We start from the raw sequence: 21,740 nt of genomic DNA, 5'->3' as shown, positions 1-21,740 counted from the left end.
CATGGTCATAAGCATATGAATTAGAAATATTCTGTGGCTAGCAATAGTAAAGTAAGTAAGTGTTAGTTGCCCAGTCACGTCCATCTCCTTGCGACCCCATGAACTGTAGCCCACCAGGCTCCTCTCTCCCTGGGATTCTCCACGCAAGAATACTGGAGTGGGTAACCATTCCATTTTCCAGGGGTCCTCCTGACCCAGGGATTGAACCCCGGTCTCTCACATTGCAGGCAGATTCTTAACCATCTGAGCCACCAGGGAAGCCCAGCACACAGTAGGTGAACAATAAATTGTATCTCTCCTGATCGCCATAAGATCACAGAACCAGTTAATTCTTGTTTGATGCCTACTAAATAATTGATATTAGTTTGCATATTTAATCCTTAAAAAAGCCTAAATGGGCAAATAAATGAATATTGGTGAAAAAATTTAATACCCAATGCTGGCAAGAGTGAGGAAGCAGGTTGTAGCAATTTTTCTGGATAGAAAGCCTTAAAACATGATCTGGCCCTTGCCCCAGCATCTATTTATCCTAAGAAAATAATACTGGATAAGTAGCAAGATTTAGAAAAATAGAGGATGTCGTCATCAATCTTTATAACAGCAAAAGGGAAACAACCTAAATATTCAATGTAGGGCATAGGCTTAATAATTATAGTTTCTCCATCAAATTGAACACTGTGCAGTTACTAAAATGATGCTATATTAAAAAAATAAATAAAGTGATGCTATAGAAAAATATTCTAAAAAGGAGGATAATTGAAACACATCAAGAAAAGATCACAAGACACAAACAGCCGGCTTTAACTTGTTTAATAAACACAGGACAGAAACCAAAATTGTAATGGTTATTTCCATATGAGATGAGATTGTTAATGACGCTTTTCCCCCCCTACTTTTCTTTGCTTATCTTATTCTGTAAATGTTCTGCAATTAATATATATCACTTTTGTGATTAAAAAAGTATTTCTTTTATATGTGCAGTGAAGGTGGTTTTTTTAAACATTGCTTGCCAGCACAACCAGAACAGTGGTCAAGTAAATTAAGTTAGTTGTAATAGAGTAACTTGGGAGTTTCAAGAAGTTAAACAGAGTAATTAAAATCCTAATGGAATTACACAGAGCTGGTCACTTAGCTGCAATAAGGCTGCTCTAAACTCTTGGTTCCACTTTTTCAAAAGGCCTAAAAATGGCATAAAATTAAAAATGAACAATTGTTCATGTAAAGGGCCATGTGCCAAGTTTGGCCTAAGCCACTGTAACCTTAACTCCTCCTCCTCCCATATCTCCTCCTCCAGGCTGGCTGCATGTCTCTGGAAGGGTGTATTTGCTCTGCATTACTCAATTTACTCTCCTGAACTTGAAATGGAGTGGAATTTCAATGTAGAGTTACCCATTAGCTTCAAGGCTAAATTTAAACCTTTAATTAAATTAATCACTTGATCTTAAACACTTTGCTTCTCCCTCAGGAAAGTGTAGAGAGGTTTCTTAGATGTCAGAGAACTCAAGTCAGTGTGACAACTGTTCCTACTGCCTTTGATAAGTCACCCAAACCGCAGAGGGAAATCTGCAGGCATTTTCAGATGGTTCACGGTAAAGCCCCCTCACCCCAGAGCAGACGGTTGTTGGCGGTGGGGCTGGGGTACAGCATACTGCGACCCCTCCCAGATCCGTCGTTGCAGCTCTGGAAGGGTCATGGCATCCTTGTACAGGTACTTATTTAATAGAAGACACTGGAAGCTCTAAACATCTGTTTGGGGTTCTTGTGCACCCCGGGGTGTGTATTTATAACAGGAGCTGCGTCCTCCGCCTGCAAATGAATGAGACTCAAACTCAACGGTCAGTGACCGCTTGCTGGTGGGACTGTCCACATAAAGGGGTGTGGCCCTACTCGTGTAACTATTAATAAGGACTTATTTCTCGGGGCCCAACAAGGGCAGCGCGGGATCCAGTTAACAAGTTCGCGGGCCAAATCGCTTCAATTCCAGTGACTCGTCCCGCAGACCCACAACCCTCCCGGGACCACATCCTCACGCGTGACTCGGGGCTCTGCTCGCTCCCCGCAATTCCCAGTCCAAGCGCGAAGGGGAAGCGTGCTCGCCTCCCGCACTTGGGCGCGCGCCCCGGCAGGGAGCCACCAACTCTCCCCGCAGTCAGCTCGGACTACCTGGACCGTCAGGGAGATCCCCGCCCCGCCACCCGCTCGGTTTTCCCTTCCTCCTCCTCTTCCTCCTCCGCTGGCCCCCCGCCTCCCGCCGCCTGCCTGCGCGGCTGCCGCCTGCGGCTTTGTTTTCCTCCCAGGTTTCACCCCCCACACGTGATACTGTGTTTTTTTTTTTTTGCACAGAGCGTTTCGCAGAGCGAGCGCGGGGCGCGCGCACCTATAAATACCGACCCGGGGGCCGGGGAGCCGGAGATCGCGGGGTCCCGGAGGGCCCAGCACCGATCCCGCAGGCGGGCGGGCAGACGGCCAGCGAGCCAGCCAGCAGCCGCGCGCGTGGGCCGGGGCGGCGGCGCCCCCCGCCCGAGCACCGAGGGGCGAGCATGGCCCGCCCGCTGGGGGGCCGGGCCGCCGCGCACGCCGCCCGCGCCCCGCGCCCTGCCCAGCCCGGGTCACCGGCGCTCGCGCCCGCCGCTTAGCACTCGGGCGCCGCTCGCTTCTCCGGGGGCATCGCGGAAATCTCGCCGCAGACGGACACAATGGCGGCGACTGCCGCCACCACGGCCGCCACCGCCGGCACGGCCGTCCGCAGCAGCAGCACCAGCAGCGCCGGCACCGACGCCGCGGGCACCGGCAGATTGCAGCCGCCGCCGCAGCCCCGGCCCGCGGCCGCAGCGCCGGCCCAGCCGCCGCTGCCGCCGCCCGACCCCCCCAGGAAGCCGCGCATGGACCCGCGGCGCCGCCAGGCTGCCCTCTCCTTCCTCACCAACATCTCGCTGGACGGCCGGCCGCCGCTGCAGGACGAGGAGTGGGCCGGCGGCGAGGACAGCAGCGCGGCCAAGCCCAGCAGCGGCTGCGGCGCGAGGACTCGGCTCAGCCTGCTCGCCGCCGCCGAGCGGGGCGGCTGCGGCGCGCTCTCCGCGGCGGGCGCGGCGGCGGCGGCGTTGGCGGCTGGATCGGGCCCCTGCCTCCCGCCGCCTTCGCCGCTACCGCCGCTCGTCCCCGGCGGCCACGCGACCGTGCTCGGCCCTGGGGCTGCCCGGGGGTTCGCGAGCCCCCTGGGCGCCGGCCGGGCGTCGGGGGAGCAGTGGCAGCCGCTCCGGCCCGCGCCTTTCGCCGCCGGCGTTCAGCCGCAGCCGCCAGACGGGCCCGGGGACGCCGGGCCGGAGGAGCTGGAGGAGGACGATGCCTTTACCGGAGTGCACGTGCCGGCGGCCGCCTTCCTGAGCTGCGGGACCCCCGGGGGCGGGAGCGGCAGTCGGGGCCGCCTCAACTCGTTCACTCAGGGAATCCTGCCCATCGCCTTCTCCAGGCAGACCTCGCAGAACTACTGTTCGCTGGAGCAGGCGGGCCCGGGGAGCGGCTCCAGCGCCTTCGAGCAGCTGCAGAGGTCCCGGTGAGTAGCCAGGACGCGACGCGCGCCTCTCCTAACCCCGCCCGGCCGGCGCTCTGCTGCGGGACACCGGGCGCTCCCACTTCCCGCGCCCTGCCGGATCCCTGGGCTTCTGGCGCGAATTCCAAACCGCCAGGGCACGCGGAAGAAGGAAGGTCTCTGAGGAGCGTGTGTGTGTGTTCACACGTGTGTGCACAAGCCCGGCACTCACCGAGAAGAAGCACCGTGCTCATGCAAGTGGGGTTGGAGTTAGAGGTTGCGGGAGCCCACCAAAAAAAGTGGCGTCAAAACCTCTCATTGCAAGGAAGAGAGCACGAGCTTTCAGAAACCCGGGCCGGACCCGGAGAAGCGCTCTCCTCGCGCCCGGCAAGACTAGGCGGGACGTAGAGTCCAGCAGTGGGTCCGGCAGCCGGCCGAGAGGCGCGTGTGAGCCTTAACTTGTCGCAGACACGCCGCCGCAAATGCCTTCTGAGAAGTTCTGTTTGCGCTCCAAGTATTCCAGTGTCCCAGGAGCACTTGGCATTTTCCTTTTGCTTTCCTAAGAAAAGGAAAGCCCTTCTTATGTGCCCTTGAAGGCCTTGAGGGTGGGAGACAGAGAGGAAGTAGGGCTTGAGGATTCTTTTTTCCATCCCAACGTGAATTCCCTGAAATGAGTGAAAAGTTTTTCATCTTTCAAAAGGTTGTGTTTGGTAGCTTAAGTCATCTCCAGGTCTCAAGCATCTTAGCAAAACCATGAAATGCTGGACACTCGCCCATTCAGGAAATGGCTAGAGCTTGTTCCAGGCACCCTGGGCAGTTCTGTCTGCATCAGGCGGGTGGGATGGGGGTAGAACAGGAGTGAGCAACCGGGAGGAAGTGCAGGCCTGATTCCTGGGAGGGAACGTCCAGAATAGTTAGTTAGGAAGGCCTCCTATGGCTCAGTTATGTCAGCTCCCTGGGGCCTCAGTTTCCCCTTCTGGGATGGGAACTTGCCAGCCTGTTGCAGGCCTGGAGATGAGGAAGGAGAACCTTTTCTGTTACAGCCTCTCTCCTGTGATGCTTCTCTGAACACTTAGGCTTTTTCTGGTCTATTAAGAAGGTGGTCTGTTGGAAAACTTAACTTCCTCTCCCAATGGACAGATGGTGATGAATGGACCAGGCTCCTTCAGAATTTTGTCCAGAGTCTCTTTCCTCCCAAGTGTTGAAATCAGGACCCTGTTTGGTGTGCAGCATCCTAGTTGAGTGCACACGTCTGCGAACAGGGGTGTGTACCTGTCAGACAGCCTTGTGATTTCCCCGGGTGATTAGTGATGCTGGGCACAGGTGACCATCTGGGCCTGAGTTTCTTGTCAGGGCTCACGTCTCCCCATAGCATAGCAGGCCAGTGGGCGGGAGGGGAGGGGGATCCCTTCCTTTCTGGGCGAGTGGCTCAGACTCAGCAGTTTCCCAGCGTCTTAACATCATGCACTGGCTCCTAATGACTCTGTAGTTTGAGCCTGAGCCCAGCTTGTCCAGTGGGTCAGGGCAGGAGTGGTAATAAACATAGGTGTTATTCTAAGCCATGTGCCAGACTAGCCTGTGTCTCATGCTTGACAGATGTGTTCCCCTGCTCGCAACAGCTGGAGATCAAATGACCTCACACTTCGTCTCTAAGAATCTCCTTTAGACAATCTTGTGTGTTAATATTTCTGATCCTCCAAATAGCCCGATTTAACCGCTGATCCTATAAAGATGAACCCCATGGATGTTTTATTGATCCCCTCCCCCAACACACACTTTAAGATGAGTGAGTCAGTGTGATGCTTCCTTACTTGACAGTCGCATTCATCTTATGACTTTGGAATTATCCGTATCTGGCAACTTGACAGGCTTTTTAAAAAATTACAGCTGTCAACAGAAACCGTGTCAAATGTAATGTGCAGAGAGGAAATAAATCAGTGAGACTGAGATTGAAGAAAGGCCTTGAAGAGCGAGCATGGCCACTTCTCATGGCCAGAAACTTGGAATCTCCTAGGACACTTTGTTTCCTACACTGCACTGCTTATAGGAGTTTTGTCAGAAATGTGTTGTTTTTCTGATTGCTAGAGAGAACTTTCACATGCTTAGATGAATTGTGATGTGGAGTATAGACTCATTTGAATCAGACCCAGGGCCAACTTGAAGAACTCGGGGCAGTTTAAAGAATGTCATTTACTTTCCTGGTGTGCCTCGCTTTAAGAAACAGTGCTTGCATGGGTGGTTCCATATACTATTTCACGGATGTTCTCCTGGGGTGTCATTTTTAAATCATATATTTTCCTTGGATTTGTTTCTTAAAGAATTCCAAATAACCTTGCTGCTCAAAAGTGAGTTCTTGGACCTTCACAAACCCTCAGGTCCCATTCTGGATTACTTGAGTACAAATTTGCATTTTAACAAGATCCCCAGATGATTCATATACAAGTGAAAATTTGGGAAAAGCTGCCATAGTTCATCTGAGATCTGCCTCTTTTTTTCCCCATGAACTTGGAATTTCACACATTCAGTTTGTTATGGGTATATAAAAATCAGACTCTCCTGATCCGAAGTCTTATTTTTTTTGTTACTTTCATCTGGACGCTTGTAAAACTAATCACATTTATGACTTGTATTTCCAAATCTTGAAATATGGCAGGAAAATGTGTGTGCCCAGACCTCGGCACAGATGTGTTGATGGATTGATGACACCGATCTCTGTACTCTGGGCTGGAGAGTTGATATTTATCACAGTGAATTCTCACAGCTTCCCTATGTGTAGATTCTTTCTCAGACCCAGTGTTGGCCAAGATAGGACCCCACATCTTTGAGATCCAAACCTGACATCTCTCTTTCTTTCTTCTTGTTTTTTTTTTTTTTTTTAATATATATTTATTTGCCTGCACTGGGTCCCAGCTATGGCATGCAGGACCCTCGATCTTTGTTGCAGCATGCAGAATCCTTTTAATTCCAGCATGTGGAATCTGTAGTTGCGGCATGTGAACTCTTAGCTGCGGCAGGCGGGATCTAGTTCCCTGACCAGGGATTGAACCAGGCCTCCTGCTTTGGGAGTGCAGAGTCTCAGCCACTGGACCACCAGGGAAGTCCTGAACTTGATGCCTTTCCTCTGCCCCTGCACGGATCACTGTGCTGATCCGTGGAGATTCTCCCAAGGAGAATTTGGGAGCTATGGACCCTACCAGATGTTTGTCCAGGACACACAGCAGGCCAGGGGTGCTTCTGTGATTCTGTACACCCTCTCCGAGTCATCCTCCCCACATTTAGTCTTGCTGTTCGGGGTCCCCGGCTTTACTGCTCCTTGCCAGTCTCCACTGAAGTGCGTAGAGAACCCCAGGACCACAGGCCACATGGATGGGGCTCCAGGGATGGGAAGCCAGTGCGCTGGGGTTTATGCTGGGTTTGCTCTGTGGCTAGGTGTCAGAAGGGGGAAGCCAGAAAAATGCCTTCTAGCTTGACACCCTGTTGTGTTCTCTGCCCAAGGAAGGCGTTAATAGGTGAAAGGGAGTGTGTTTCAAGGCTTTCTTTCACTTTAAAAGTTTCCCCTTGGGTAGAAGAAGCTGGCAGCAGTCCTGGGTTCTTCCACTTCCTGGTGCTGCTGAATTGCAGAATGGGGCCCAGGTGAACACGTGTGCACCATGGGGCCTGATGAAGGGGTGCATGGGAACCAGGGTATTCACTTCAAACAAGGTGGGGGTTTTGCTTCTTAGAGCACCTCTGTTAGCAGTTGCCTTGTGGAGACTCCGGTCTTAGATGGAAGGAGCCCGTGGTGCAGAAGAGCCCCAAGCCTTGGATTCCAATCCCCCCACTTCGTCACCTCCCTGCATTATGACTTTGTGACACTGTTTTAGCTGTAAGCCACTGACCTTTCTGGATTTTAGCAATAAGTGAACCCGAGTTATTGTTGAGCCATCTTTCCAGCAATGTGCATTGTGGATGCCAAGGGTACAGCCCCGGGCTGGTCCAGGCCTTGGTCAGGATGCTCCCTTGTGCCTCCTCCCAGGGCCTGAAACAAGAGCCCAAGGTTCACCTGCCGTCCTCTTCCTTACACTCAGCAGGTTGTCAGGTTGTGAGTGAATTCGGAAGGGGAAGTGCTTTGGAAGCCTGCCCACTGCTGACAAGTGCTCAGGGAGGCAGCAAGTTCAAGTGTGATCCTTTGTCCTCCAGGGAGGGTGGGGAAGCCACAGCCTGGCTATGCACCGTGTCCCCATAGCCACCCTGGGGAGCCCCACCTGCCTGGACGTTTTTCCCCGGGAAGGAGAGTTATTAGGTAGGGATAGGGCGAAGGGCAGGTGGCCTTTGAACACACTGGGAAGGAGCGGTAGGTGAGGCTGGATGAGGTGACAGCGTGTCGATCAGGAATGCCACGCCGGTACCCTGCCCCCCTGGGCTCAGAGCCAGTCCCTGCCCTGGCTGGTAACCACGGGCAGGTGGCTTCACCTCCCCGCCTCAGTTTTCTTCTGGGATAAAAGCGCTGGGACAGTGGAGTGGTGTGCTTTTCCAGGCTAGCGCCCTGTGACCTGCCTCGGAGGCCGGGCATAATGCCTGGGGCCAAGTGAATAACTGAACCTCAGCGTCAGATGAAGAGGTGGAGCTAAGTTTATCCCGGTGGCTCCGGTTGGCAGGACGTGTGCTAATGGATGCAGGAATGGGTTTCCCCGGGTGGCAGGGAGGGTCAGCTGTGCTCCTCTGGCTGCAGAGGTGTCACAGCTGGCCTGCCCGCTCCATCCAGGCTGGAAGCCACAGCCACTGAGGCGGTCCAGCCCCGCCTCGACGAGCCCCGTCACGGAAGTGATCCGTGGTCCCCTCCTCTGGGGAAGGTGGACCAAAAGGCCATCATGTTTACACAGTGCTTTAGTAGATGTTGATTTCAGGTCCCGACCATGTGGAGGAGCAGGAATTCAGGGTCACAGAGTGAGCAGAGGGTGACCCTAGGAGCTGTGTTTTATGTCATGGAGGAAATTCTAGTTTGGGGACCTAATGCCTTGTATGATTTATTCAACAAACATGAACATGATGAATATCAAGTAAGAGGTACCAGTTTTGGGAGCTACAGACGTGAACATGGTCCTTGTCTGTTGGGAGGCACACATCAACAGGCTGGTTTTTCCAGTGATGAGAGCTTGGTTAGAGTTGGGCCTGTTGTCTGAGCCCCACCAGGGCAGAGGCACTTAATGTGCCCACCATGGGCCCTGGCTCAGTGCCTTGATGCAGTATTTATATTTAACTACCATGTCCCAGGTGTGGTTCTAAGGGAACAACGCATAAGCCGGTTCACATTTATAACAGGTCATACACAGCATCACCCCTATTCTGAAGCACGGAGATGTTAAGTTACTGACCCAGGATTCCTCAGCCTGCTTGTGGGCAGTCTGGCTCCAGGATATGTGTCCGAACGCACTTGTCTCTGCTCTGCTGTGGTTTGAGTCAGGCTCCTAAATGCTTGTTCGACTGACCTCAGCTGGACGGGGGTGAACGTGGCCTCCGTGACCTCTAAGAGCGGTGCTGGCCCTGCGGTTTCCTCTGTCCGTGTCTACGGGATCCAGTCCTGCCCGGTGCCTGCCTGCTCCCCACCACGCCCCCGGTTCTCGGCCACACCTGAATTCCCGTCACCTTCATTACCTGTTTAGTCCACCTGCCTTCCGTGGTTCACAGGGAGGTAGAGGAGAATCAGGAGCCTGGCGCCCCCAGGAATTGGGTGTATAGCGGTAGTTCTCCCACTTCCTTAGTGCTGAGGTTCTCACCCGTCAAATGGGAATGATAATAATACCACCTCCCTCCTGGGTGTGTTTCCTTTTTTGGACCCTGAGTGTCTTCTCAGCATCACCCCTTTCCCCCAGCCCAGGGGTCAGCACACTCAAGCCCACGGGCTGTTTATAAATAAGATTTTCTGGGAAATACCCCCTCCTGTTCATCTCTCTACTGTCTCGGGCAGCCCTTGTGCTACAGGCAGAGTAGAGGAGTTGTGGCAGAGACCACATGGCCCGCAGAGCCTAAACTGTTTGTTCCCTGACTCCTTACAGAAATGGGCGAGACCTCTGCCCCCGCCCAGGGCTCTGTCCCCCGAGATGAGGGCTGCTCCCCTATCCTTGTCTCCTGGAAGCGCCTGTCTTCTGTTTGGACCCGCCATCCCTTCTTCCCAGCTGGCAGAGGGACCTTTCTGAGGCCCACATCAGGTCCCGGAAGTCTTAAACTCCTTTTCTTCCATGTGTGGCCAGCACGCTCCTGCTCCCCTGCACGCCTGTCTTCTGCGCTGGCTTCACAAAGGGCACCTAGGTTCTGGCACCCACCGACCTCTCCGTGGGATGCTTCCCCACCAGACACCCCTTCTTCCGTTTCAGACCCATCACCCTGCAGAGACCCCAGGTATGGCGCTGAGCACGCCCTCCTAGGGATGACTTTCTTCCTTCTCTGTGGGTCTGAGTGTACCTGTCCCCAACTCTTTGGTGGTTAGGGGACTTGCTGGTGACAGGCCTGGGAGTGTCCCCCCCTCCCCCCAACTTGCTAGGTCTTTTATTTTTAACCAGAATTCACTCTCAACATTCTATTTGGTAAATTAGCCACTCTACCACCTCCTCCCTCAGTCCTGCAGCTCCAAATCTCTCTCCTTGAATGTCTCTCCTCTCCCCCTGCATCATCCACCCATCCACCAACCCCACCCCACCCACAGTGGCTTCTCCCCGCTCTGCAGGGAGGGGAAGCAGCACCTTCCTGCGTGCAGTGGGCTTCATATGCATTCGTTGTTTAGTCCCTAAGCTGTGTCCGACTCTCTGCGACCCCATGAATTGTAGCCCACCGGGCTCCTCTGTCCATGGGATTTCCCAGGCAAGAATACTGGAGTGGGTTGCCATTTCTTCCTTCGGGGATCTTCCCGATCCAGGAATTGAACCCGAGTCCCCTGTATTGGCAGGTGGGTTCTTTACCACTGAGCCACCAGGGAAGCCCCTCATATGCATTCTTTTGTTTTATTTGTGTGGCAATTCTAAGACATAGTGCTTATACCCGTTTTAGAGCTGTGGACAATGAGGCTTGGAGGGCTTAAGGAAGCTTGCCAGAGGCCTGATAGCTGGAATCTAGAGTTAGAATTTGAGCCCTGGTCTGTCTGGTTTCTGATCTGGGTTTCTGCCAGAGCTGAGAATATACTGGACTGACTCCGTAGGGACAGGACGACCAAGGAATCTGAGCTGATTGGTAACTGAAATCAGTCATAGTGGGAGCATTTACACCACAGGAATCAGCCAGTGGTTATTACAAGCCAGGGTTTTGCTTTTTCCCTTTGAGAGAGCTGGTTTGTCAGCCCGTGTGCCAGGCCCTCACCATATGTCTCTTGGTTCCATTCTCCCCTGGGGAGCTGTGCAAAATGTGGTCATCAGAGGAAGAGTGAAAAACCAAACATTTTTATCAGAATCTGTTACTTGACATGATTCTGTGAATTTCTCAAAGGGTCACCACCACCACCATTTTACACCTCAAAAAAAAAATCTAACAACCCCCCACCTCAAGTTTCAACCTGCGTGCAATTTAAAAACTAAACTTTCAGACATGAAGTCTCGAACAGATTGCTTAGTATTATCTGTAGGAATCATAAAGTCATTACCTGTTACTCTCCTTTACAAACTGTGTGATGCATTTTTATTTTTGTTAGGTTTTTAAAAGTCTCTAAGATAATCAACCAAGGTTTCCTGGTTTTTTTCCCCTTTTTGTTTGTGTTAGCAGTTTGGATAATTGCACACTAGTTTATGTTTAATGGGATTATTATTAATGTGGTGTGGAGTTTATTGCTGAACATTTGGTCACAAAGACAAAAGCTTATAAAACAGAGCTTGCGAATACTAGATGTTTAGGACTTGGAATATTGTAATAATGTGTGTGTGTGTGAAAGGATAAAATCTTATCCCCAATTTAAAGGGTAGGAATGTACTTAAATCTAAGTTTCAGTCCGTTCAGTCACTCAGTTGTGTCCGACTCTTTGCGACCCCATGAATCGCAGCACACCAGGCCTCCCTGTCCATCACAAACTCCTGGACTTTACTCAAACTCATGTCCATTGAGTTGGTGATGCCATCCAGCCATCTCATCCTCTGTCGTCCCCTTCTCCTCCTGCCCTCAGTCTTTCCCAGCATCAGGGTCTTTTCCAATGAGTCAACTGTTCGCATGAGGTGGCCAAAGTACTGGAGTTTCAGCTTCAGCATCAGTCCTTCCAATGAACACCCAGGACTGATCTCCTTTAGGATGGACTGGCTGGATCTCCTTGCAGTCCAAGGGACTCTCAAGAGTCTTCTCCAACACCACAGTTCAAAAGCATCAATTTTTCAGCACTCAGCTTTCTTCACAGTCCAACTCTCACATCCATACATGACCACTGGAGAAACCATAGCCTTGACCAGATGGACCTTTGTTGGCAAATCTAAGTTTAACCCATGACAAATAGATAGCAAGCCATTCAGGAAGAGACTAACAAAATATTCGAGAATGCCAAAGGTTTGTGTGTCTAGCACACTGATTTTTATTTTTAAAGCGTTTTACTCATTGACCCAATGATTTATTAAGCAAAGTGTCTACTTTGATCATCTTAGGAAGGGGATAGGGGGTTGTAAGAGACGGGAGAACAGCCAAAGTCTAATGTTTTGCTTGAGGACTAGAATTGGCATGTTGGCATGGGGAGTGGGGATGGGCAAAATAGGTGAAAGAATTAAGAGTTGCACGTATCCATGTTTTTAAATGCCGAACCACTAGGTTGTACCCCTGAAACTAATGTAATAGTGTATGTCAACTAGATTTCAATCAAAAATAATTTTAAAAATTGGGATGTTAGGAGATAAATGGTTGATCTGATTTGGAAAAGTGGTTCTTGATGAAGTTTTTTATGTTTTATTGAATTGAATAAAGTTTGCTATTAAAGAGGGAGTTGTGAGGAAGGAAGATGAGATTACAAATTACAAAGGTGATTGTGTAAGTCCTTGAGGATTCAGTTTATCCACCACCAGACAAGCTTCTGATTATTAAGTTCTGCTTACTTGTTTGGGGCTTTATAATTTACAAAGCGCTTTCGTATATGCTAAATCGTTTTCAGAAAGGCAATGTGGTAGCTGTTTTATAGACTAGAAAGTTGAGACCACAAAGAAGAAAGTGGTCATGTCCATGGTCACGTACCCCATACATGGCAGAGCTGGAATTTTGAAACCTGGGTTTTCTGGTTCCAAGCCAAGAGTTTTAAAAATAAACCACAAACTCTAATGTAGTTGTTTCACTTAAGAAAAACAAAGAACTCTATTAAATGCTGTAGAGTTTTATTCTTCTTCCTGCCTGCAACTTCCACTTGTATATTGGTTAACCTCCAGAGAACAAAAATGCTAGGGCCTCATGTATTTCAGACCTATAGGCTAGAGTCAACCAAAGTCAGGATGTTCAAGTACAAAGAAATATTGTACAGTATTTTTGGCCAGCAACGCTTTCTCATCAAGCAAGGATTCTGACTTTCATATGATAACCTCGAGGGACAGGCCAACAGAGAACCCTGGTTTGGAGCCCGAGTCGTGGAAAATTTTCCCAATAACAACAGCTCTCTCCAAACAGTAGTTTGGTGTCGGTTCCTGCTTTCCCACACCCCTGCTGCTCTGCCTCCTTCCCAGAAAATTGAGTGAATATATTCAGGAGTGGATGGACCAAACTTGGAGTCAGACAACTCTGCCACATAGCGACACCTTTTGAGGAAACTCTTGTAACCCCTCTGAGCGTCAATATCCTCACCTGCAGGCTGGGGGATAATAATCCCTGCCTGGGGACTTCCAGTGGCTGAAACTCCCCTCTCCCAATGCAGGGGACCCCGGAGTTCGATCCTTGGTCAGGGAACTAGATCCCACATGCCACAGCTACGAGTTCACATGCTGCAACTAAGACCCAGTGCAGTTGAATATAGAAATAAAATAAATTTTTAAAAACTTCCCGCCCTAGGTGTTGCACCTAGCAGAGGTTTGGTCCTTGGTGGTTGACCAGTAAGACCGTAGCTGTTTTGTGCACAGTTGCCCTGCTCTGCCTACACCATCAGTCAAAAAGCAGTTGAGAAATCTGACAGGGTCTGCTTAGATCATCCAGAGTGGAGCTTTTTGCTTCCAGATGATTTACCGCATTGGTTCAATTTCTAGTAGTAAATTGGTTCAATTTCTACTAGTAAAATAAGACAAGAGCAGCTGAGGACACCTCCACCCCCTCCCTTAGCGTTTGTGTCCTTTTGTACACTGGAAAATAACAGTCTCGAGGACAGGGCAGCAAGAAGGGGTGAATCACATGTTCGGTGTCATCTGCTTAGAGCAGCACAGGGGTGCGGTCAAGAGCAAGAGCCGGTTCGGTCCACACCCAGGCATGCAAGACCCTGCCTTGCCCATCGGGGCTGCAGGAGGGGAGTGCTACCTGCCAAGACAATTCTGGAAGATGCGTCTCTGCTCCCTCCCCTGCAGAAGCCTTGGCCCTCCTCCTATGGTCTGCCTGCTCAGCCGCCTTCTCTAGGCAGGACACCCCTGGAGTGTGAGGGCTCTTGGGGCACCCTCAAAGGTCCCTGTGGCCATGACCACGGAGTCGGGTGAATGCTACTTTGGTGATGGACTTGGCATCCCCTCCCTGCTCGCAGGTCTCTCGGCACCTGGCCGTTGCCTTTGCTCTTTGACCCCTCTGAGAAGACAGAGGTGGGGCTTGTCCGGGTTCGGGGTGTAACCCATGTGGCGTGGGGTCAGCAGCAACCCGTCCCTGTGCTAGGTTGTTCATACGCCTGTGTGTGAACCATCAGGTCCTTTGGTGGTTCAGGTATGAGTGGGCCAGCACCTGCCTTCCAGAAGAGAGGAGAATTACGGACCGAGGCAGCGGGGCTCCCTGGTCCCCTTCTGGAGCGGGCGGTTGTCCTGGAGGTGGCCTTGGAGCTGAGCCTGCAGGGACTGGCGGCCCAGTGCTCAGTGCCTGGTGATGGAGGTGAACTTCATTTCGGAGGAAGGAGGGAGGCCTGTGAGCAAGGACAGGTGTAAACAGAGCAGGGGATGAAAAGCTGGAGGCGGGTTGGCTGGAGGAAGGAGAGCAGTGCCTTTTGTTTTTAACCCTTTTGGCATCTTAGTTGTCACTTCGGAAAGAGGAACTCGTGCCCATGAAAAATTTTCTGTTCTGGGGTTTCATCTATTTTTATACAGAGAGAATTTTAGAAAGAATTTCAGGAGGTTCATGGACACTTGGAAATTTCTCCTGGAGGGAGGGAGACCAGCGAGGAAGCTGGTGTTCGGAGCCCCAGAGAGAAGTAGAGACCGGAGGCCTCTGACGTCACTAACCCCCAGCACTAACTTGTCACTGTGATGCTCGGCGACCACATGGATTTGGGGCACTGCCTATGTGCCCTGAAGTCCTCCGGGTCACCCATCTCTGCAGCTCTTGTGGGTATGGGGTTCCCACCTGGAACCTCAGAATGTGACCTTATTTGGAAATATGGGTGCACCTCGGAGATACTGCAGGTTCAATTCGAGACTAGAGTGGAGACAGTGAGGGGATGACTGACTCAAAAATGGGATAGAATTGACAGGCGCCAGTTCTGGTAAAGGATCTGCCTGCCAGTGCAGGAGACATAAGAGACATGAGTTCAGTCCCTGGGTGGGGAAGATCCCCCGGAGGAGGGCATGGCAACCCACTCCAATATTCTTGCCTGGAGAATCCCATGGACAGAGTAGCCTGATGGGCTACAGTCTATGGGGTCGCAAAGAGTCGGACACAACTGCACATGCACACACATGCATGACTTGGGTGGTCACTGCCAGCTTGTGTCTAGTTAGAGACTCTTAAATAATCACCCGCAGGTGTAGGGCTGTGACTGTGGTGCGTGGACAGAGGGGAGGGCCTTGGTCCTGTCAGGGCCTGCGATGAGCACCACAGTGGGTTTGACCTGCTTATGGTGGGGAGGGCTGGCTTCTGGAGGTGTCTAAAGGGTGAACACGGCTGGGAGGAGTGTGTAGACCACAGGACCAGCCTGGGCAGGGTCTCTGGTGGGAAGAAGCAGGAAGATGTGAAGGAAGTAGACGAAGGGCAGGCAGTGTGTTTGGACCCCAGAGTGAAGTGAGGACCACGGGGAGGATTTTGATGTTTATCAGCAGAGCAATGTGACGTCACCAGCCAGGTGGAACCAGAGTGAAACCTGTGTTTTGAAATGATTGGGCCGGCGGCAGCGTGGAAAGACAGGTGGATGAGCGAAGCCACAGATGGGAGGAAACCAGAATAGCCAGTGTCCTGGCTGAGGATGGTGGCGACTGGGCTGGAGTGGCAGTGATGGGGGTGAGGGGAAGGGGGTGGATCTCACAGAGATTTAGGGTGCAGTGGGATGAACTTGGAGATGGACTGGCTGTGGAGGGCGGGGAACAGAGGCATCAAGGGAGACCCCCCCACCCGGTTTCCAGTGTGTGGACTGACAGGACAGCAGAGCCATCTCAGTGACAGAGAGGATGGGTGTGAGCACAGTCCAATGCTGTGCGTTTAAGAAATATTCTCTAGAAGAAAAAATTAAGAGACCTAAAGATGACCCTCTTTTTTTATTTAATATTTGTTTATTTGGCTGTGCCAGGTCTTAGTTGAAGCGTGCAAGATCTTTACTTGCGGCATGCAAACTCTTTGTTGTGGCATGTGGGATCTAGTTCCCTGACCAGGGATCAAACCCAGGCCCCCTCCATTGGGAGCTCAGAGTCTTAGCCCCCGGACCACCAAGAAAGTTCTGACCCTGTTTCTTCTCATTGTCTTGTTTCTCATAACATTGTGCCTTTACTCTCCACATAGCTCGAGGTGATGTATATGGGGTCATAAATAACGTTTTGGTTGAGGACGTATACATTTTCAGCTTCAAGAAAAACCAAGTTTTATGCTCATTGGTCTTCTGGTCTAAAAATTCTAATGTTACCTTTTAAGGTAAATGCTGAGCATGTCAATTAAAAAAAAAAGTCAAATTTTGTGCATTTAATTTCAGTTAAGACATATAATTTCTTTTTATTAAAGAAAAAAGGACCCTTGAGCAAGATCATGAGATTTTTTTTCAAACAATTCCTGGGTTCAGCTTGTGCATGTTTGCAACTAATTACCAGGTGTTGAAGTCTGAGTGATCTCGAGTGTGGAGGATAAAGATATGTTCTCAAGAGAAGGAAAACATGCCTTTGCAAAGCTGCATAATAGTCTGCTGCAGTAACTAAACAAGCACCCAGTGTCTAGTGATTTTGTACTTGCTCTGTTATTCAAAGTAAGGCCAGGATGCGGTCTTTAAAAAAAAAAAAAGTTATTTATTTATTTGGCTGTGCCGGATCTTAGTTGTGGCATGTGGGATCTAGTTCTCTGACCAGAGATCAAACCTGGATCTGCTGCATTGGGAGCACGGCGTCATAGCCACTGGACCACCAGGGAAGTCCCAGGATGGAGTCTTAACATTCCAGCAATAATCGCATCTTTTTCTTGTTTTACGGGTGGTTTTTCATAATCATGGTGTACTTATTACACACTAATGTTATGAGCTGCAGAGCCATGTGGAAATAGCTTCCCATCTCAGATCTGCCATTTCCCGGGTGTGCCCATAGGCAGATTCCAGAATCTCTGTAAGAGTGGGACATATTAATAATCATATACCCCATTCCAGTATTCTTGCCTGGCAAATCCCATGGACAGAGGAGCCTGGCAGACTACAGTTCATGAGGTCGCAAAGAGTCAGCCACAATTCAGTGACTAAACAACAGCAGACTCATGGCATAACAGCCAGGATTAAATCTGATTTCTCTGAGGCACTTTGCACAATGCTAGGTACATACATTGTTGTTGTTCAGTTTCTTAGTCATCTCTGACTCTTTGTGGCCCCGTGGACTGCAGCACGCCAGGCTTCCCTGTCCTTCACCATCTCCCAGAGTTTGTGCAAACGCATGTCCATTGAGTCGGTGATGCCATCCAACCATCTCGTCCTCTGTCACCTGCTTCTCTTCCTGCCTTCAATCTCTCCCAGCATCAGGGTCTTTTCCAATGAGTCAGCTCTTTGCATCAGGTGACCAAAGTATTGGAGCTTCAGCTTCAGCATCAGTCCTTCCAATGAATATTCAGGGTTTATTTCCTTTAGGGTTGACTGGTTTGATCTCCTTGCTCTCCAAGGGACATTCACGAGTCTTCTCCAGAACCACAGTTCGAAAGCATCAATTCTTCGGCACTCAGCCTTGTTTATGTTTCAACTCCCACATCTGTACATGACTACTGGAAAAACCATAGTTCTCAGTAACTATTCAATGTGATTATTATATCCCAACACCTCTGCTAATGCGCTTTCATAGAGGCTAACATTACTATGTATATGAGGGAATTGAACTCCGTGGAGCTTACTTTTCTCTCCAATGCACAATGGAGTTCGCAGAGCCAGGATCCTGTCTAATCCTGAACCATACTCCTGCCGCTGAGCTTGATTGCCTTTGTCATGTGTTAAAAGTTCATTCAGACAAGTTTTGTGACCTTCCTGAGCAAAACGGGTTTTGCTTTAGGGTCCAGATTGTTTTCTGGACACTTGAACTGTCCAAGAATATGTGCAGGTCTTTGTCACGTACATATCCAGCCCATGTTTGACTGGATGTGTCTGTGGGGAGCTGCCCTGGATATGTAGAGTGACTCAACCAGATTTTTTATCTGACCCTGTTTGCTCCAAACACAAGCAAGCAGATTGGAGGAGATGGTAAGGGAATATTTCAATCCAGTCACTCATCTAGATACATGTTCCCTCTAAGCTGTATTTCACAGAGCTAGAAAGGATTTAGCCAGTAGATCTTTATTAAGAGGTGCAACATTTGTTATCTGTAACTTTAGTTCTTTGGAGCCAGAAAAAAAGAAGTCAAGACTGAAATATAAGGAAATGGATAAGATACATGCTGGCTGGTGAAATATGAAATTTTTAAAATCTTTTTTAAATTTATTTTTTAAATTAATTTATTTTAACTAGAGGAAAATTGCTTTACAATGTTGTGTTGGTTTGAGTCATACTACAATGAGAAACAGCCATATATTGTATTTAATGCATATATATGAAATCTGAAAAAATGATATTAATGAACTTATTTGCAGGGAAGAAATGGAGACATAGATGTAGGGAAGGGACTTGTGGAATTTTTTTTTTAAGTGTATTTACATGGGAGTTCAGCTTTGATTTTATATTGTCGCAAATTGATACCAGATGCCTGCCTTCCAGACAGACTCCCAAGCTGATCTCAGAGTGTCAGTTGGAAAACAAATCGCTTTGCCATTTGGAATGCCAATTGATATTTTAGAAGTTTCCTTTTGTTTTCAAAGGGAAAATAATGCATATTCCAGACCCGGCAAACAGAACTTTTATAAATGGCAATTAACAGAGGATGCCCAAGGGAGGAAGTCTCCAGTTTCTTCTTATAACGCTGGCAGACGTAATCGAAGTGACATTTTATTAGTATTGGCATCTCCTGCTTGCCCTGGGAGCTAGTTCAGCCTTGTGTAGCCACGGCCAGAGCTGGGAGCTTCATTCCCGTCCTACTTCAACCTCGGGTCGGAGGAAGAACACAAGAGCACTGTGTCCAGGGCGGCTGGCATGGTGTGGTCTCTGCAGGACCCCAGGCTCATGGGGTGACTTGTACATTCCCTCCACCCCTCCCCCCAGTGGCTTAAAAAAGTGGCTTTTTGTTTTGAGTCTTACTTGGGTCTCAACAGTGATCCCTTCTCCTCCAGGCAGTTTTTCTCCCTGGCGCTGGCCTGGGAATGACTCATAGAGTCTTGAGTAGCCTGACACCTCTGCTGCATTCCTTGAGTGCTTTCTTAAAGGTGCCTCTGTGTAAGGATGTTTGCTGACTTTCCCATTCGAGGTGTTGGAGAATCTCCCAGATGACCGGGAAGGCCGAGTCTGATTCTGGGTCCTCAACCTGGACGCCGGCAGACTTGGGTGAGAATCCTTCTCAGCCTGGAAGAGAGAACTGTCAGAGCCCAGTGGCTTGGGGGTTCTCAGGAGTGGAGTGGAGGGGGGTCACCTAGAGCAGAGGGGCTCCATGCTGCCCAGGCCTTGGGGTTTCCTACAGCAGCCGGGCCCTAGACTTTCAGATGGACGAGAAGGGACCTTGAAGAGGCCCAGAGTGGTAAGGTTACCGTGGAATGAAAGGATGAGAGCCCTCAACCCTGCTCGCTGAGGCTAATGTTGGCCAGAGGCTCCTGGACTGTGGATGGAGACTCGGGAGGGGCCGAGACTGAGCTCCAAGTACTTAAGTCTTAACTCTTTAGAACTCAACTTTGTCGTCCTGTGTCAGCTGCCTCTACTCCAAGGGAGTCAATTTGTATTATTTATATTATTAATATAAAACTTTGAACTGATATGGTGGTACAAAGTTATGTTTTGTCAAGTGGCCGTGAACCCCGAATCAGCTGCAAGCACTGATCACTGGACCATTGTTCCCAGGGAAATACAGGGTGGGGGGCACCTGCCAGTCTCTTGTCATATTTTCATCATCCAGTCAATACATAACCTGGTTTTACATGTGTCTCTGCTTGAAGATGCCTTGGGTGTGTATTGGATTGCATGCTCAGTCTTGTCCGACTCTTTGTGACCCCATGGACTGTAGCCCACCAGGCACCTCTGTCCGTGGAATTTTTCAGGCAAGAATACTGGAGTGGGTTGCCATTTCCTTCTGCAGGCCATCTTCCCAGCCCAGGGATCAAACCCCAGTCTCTTGTGTCTCCTGCCTTAGCAGATGGATTCTTTTATCACTGTACCACCTGGGAAGCCCTGGGAAGGGAAGATATCATAGTTAATACATGGTGTTAATTCATTAGCATTGAACTCACAGCCAGCAGTAACTCATTCCTGGACAAAACTTCTCACTCACAAATTTGCCCCGTTGGCCACTTGGCCTGGACACCGTTTTAAATGATGAAATCACCAACAGCAAGCGCAAAAGTACAAAAAGTGAGGCACTCAAAGTACCTTGAGTTACTCGTTTGTGGTCTGAGAGCTGAAAACAGGCAGGCCAGCGCTCCTTTTCACCTCAGCTGTTCAAAATTTTCCCTGCTCTGCATGTGCACATGTCCATGAATGATGGTGAAAGTCCTGTGAGTATTGATCTGGGGCTGCAAATAAATATTAACAGGTATACAAATAAATGTTAGCAAGGAGATGAATGCACAGCTGCAAAATCTATGAATAATGAGATTTGCCTATACTTAATTCAGGTATAGGTAGATGCTGTGTGCTGGGGGCTTCCCACGGCTGGTCTGTCTTGGGAGGGGGCGGGTAGGGGGGAGTTTTTCTGTTTGCTCTTTTCCAGACACCTGCCCCATCCATCTCATATTTATTCCCGATAATACCATTGAGTGGGGAAGGGCTGGAGTTACTGGGTTCCCTTTATTGATGAGGAAGCCAGGAACCACAGAGCAGACAGGACTTGGATGTCCCCCGGAATTGAAGCCTGACTTTCTGGCCATTTTCTTCCCACTCTGCAGGGCAGGCACAGTTATAAGAGTGCTTTTTTTTTTTCCCCCCTCTTAAAGTTTTTATTATAGAAAATTCTAAAACACATAAAAGTAAAAAGAGAAGAGATTAGCACCTATGTTTGTTGTTTAGTCGCTCAGTTGTGTCTGACTCTGCGACCCCATGGACTATAGTCTGCCAGGCTCCTCTGTCCCTGGGATTTTCCAGGCAAGAATACTGGAGTGGGTTGCCATTTCCTTCACCAGGGCAAGAGTGCTTTAAACAATGGAGTTGAAATGCTGACATCATAGTTTAATACTGTTGAAAAAGTTATCTTCCTAATGATTTTTCTGTGATTTAAGTGCATAATGGCAGTGTAGCACTGTGGCTAAGAACATAAATTCTGGAGCCTAAAAACTAGATCCTGGTTATGCTATTCCCTACCTGCATGACTTTGGGCAATTTCTTAAATAGAGTAAAACCTTTTCTGGCTTTTGGTTTCCTCTTCTGTAAAACGAATATAGGATGAACACCCAGTGTGTGTGGTTAATGTGAGAATTCTGTGAATTCATTCACAGTCAGTTCTTAGACCTGCGCCTGCCTTAGACCCTTTGTGCATTAGCCGTGATGATTATCGAGCTGACAGGTGCTCAGGAAATGAGTGTCCGGTCATCAACGATGGCTCTTAAATTAGGCAAATGGTAAAGTCTGCTTGTAATTGCACGGCCCAGAGCCAAAAGGAGATTT

The 21,740-nt window shown here is 49.7% G+C and overlaps 1 protein-coding gene across 2 annotated transcripts in view; it reads left to right on the top strand.

Annotated features, from left to right (window-relative positions):
• The first annotated feature begins 1,488 nt into the window (after window positions 1-1,488).
• CABLES1 (Cdk5 and Abl enzyme substrate 1) overlaps window positions 1,489-21,740 on the top strand; it is a 100,819-nt gene continuing 80,567 nt past the window's right edge. Inside the window, exon 1 of one of the 2 annotated variants that reach the window (XM_043889199.1) lies at window positions 1,489-3,553. In XM_043889199.1, coding sequence (XP_043745134.1) covers window positions 2,697-3,553 — 857 coding nt within the window. In that variant the 5' untranslated portion in view covers window positions 1,489-2,696. The remainder of the gene's footprint in view (window positions 3,554-21,740) is intronic. The other variant, XM_043889200.1, reaches the window with a different exon arrangement.

This window comes from Cervus elaphus, chromosome 27 (genome assembly GCF_910594005.1).
Source record: "Cervus elaphus chromosome 27, mCerEla1.1, whole genome shotgun sequence".
Lineage (NCBI taxonomy): Eukaryota > Metazoa > Chordata > Mammalia > Artiodactyla > Cervidae > Cervus > Cervus elaphus.
The sequence above is the reverse complement of the archived record's forward strand: the minus strand, read 5'-3'. Positions and strand labels throughout refer to the sequence as shown.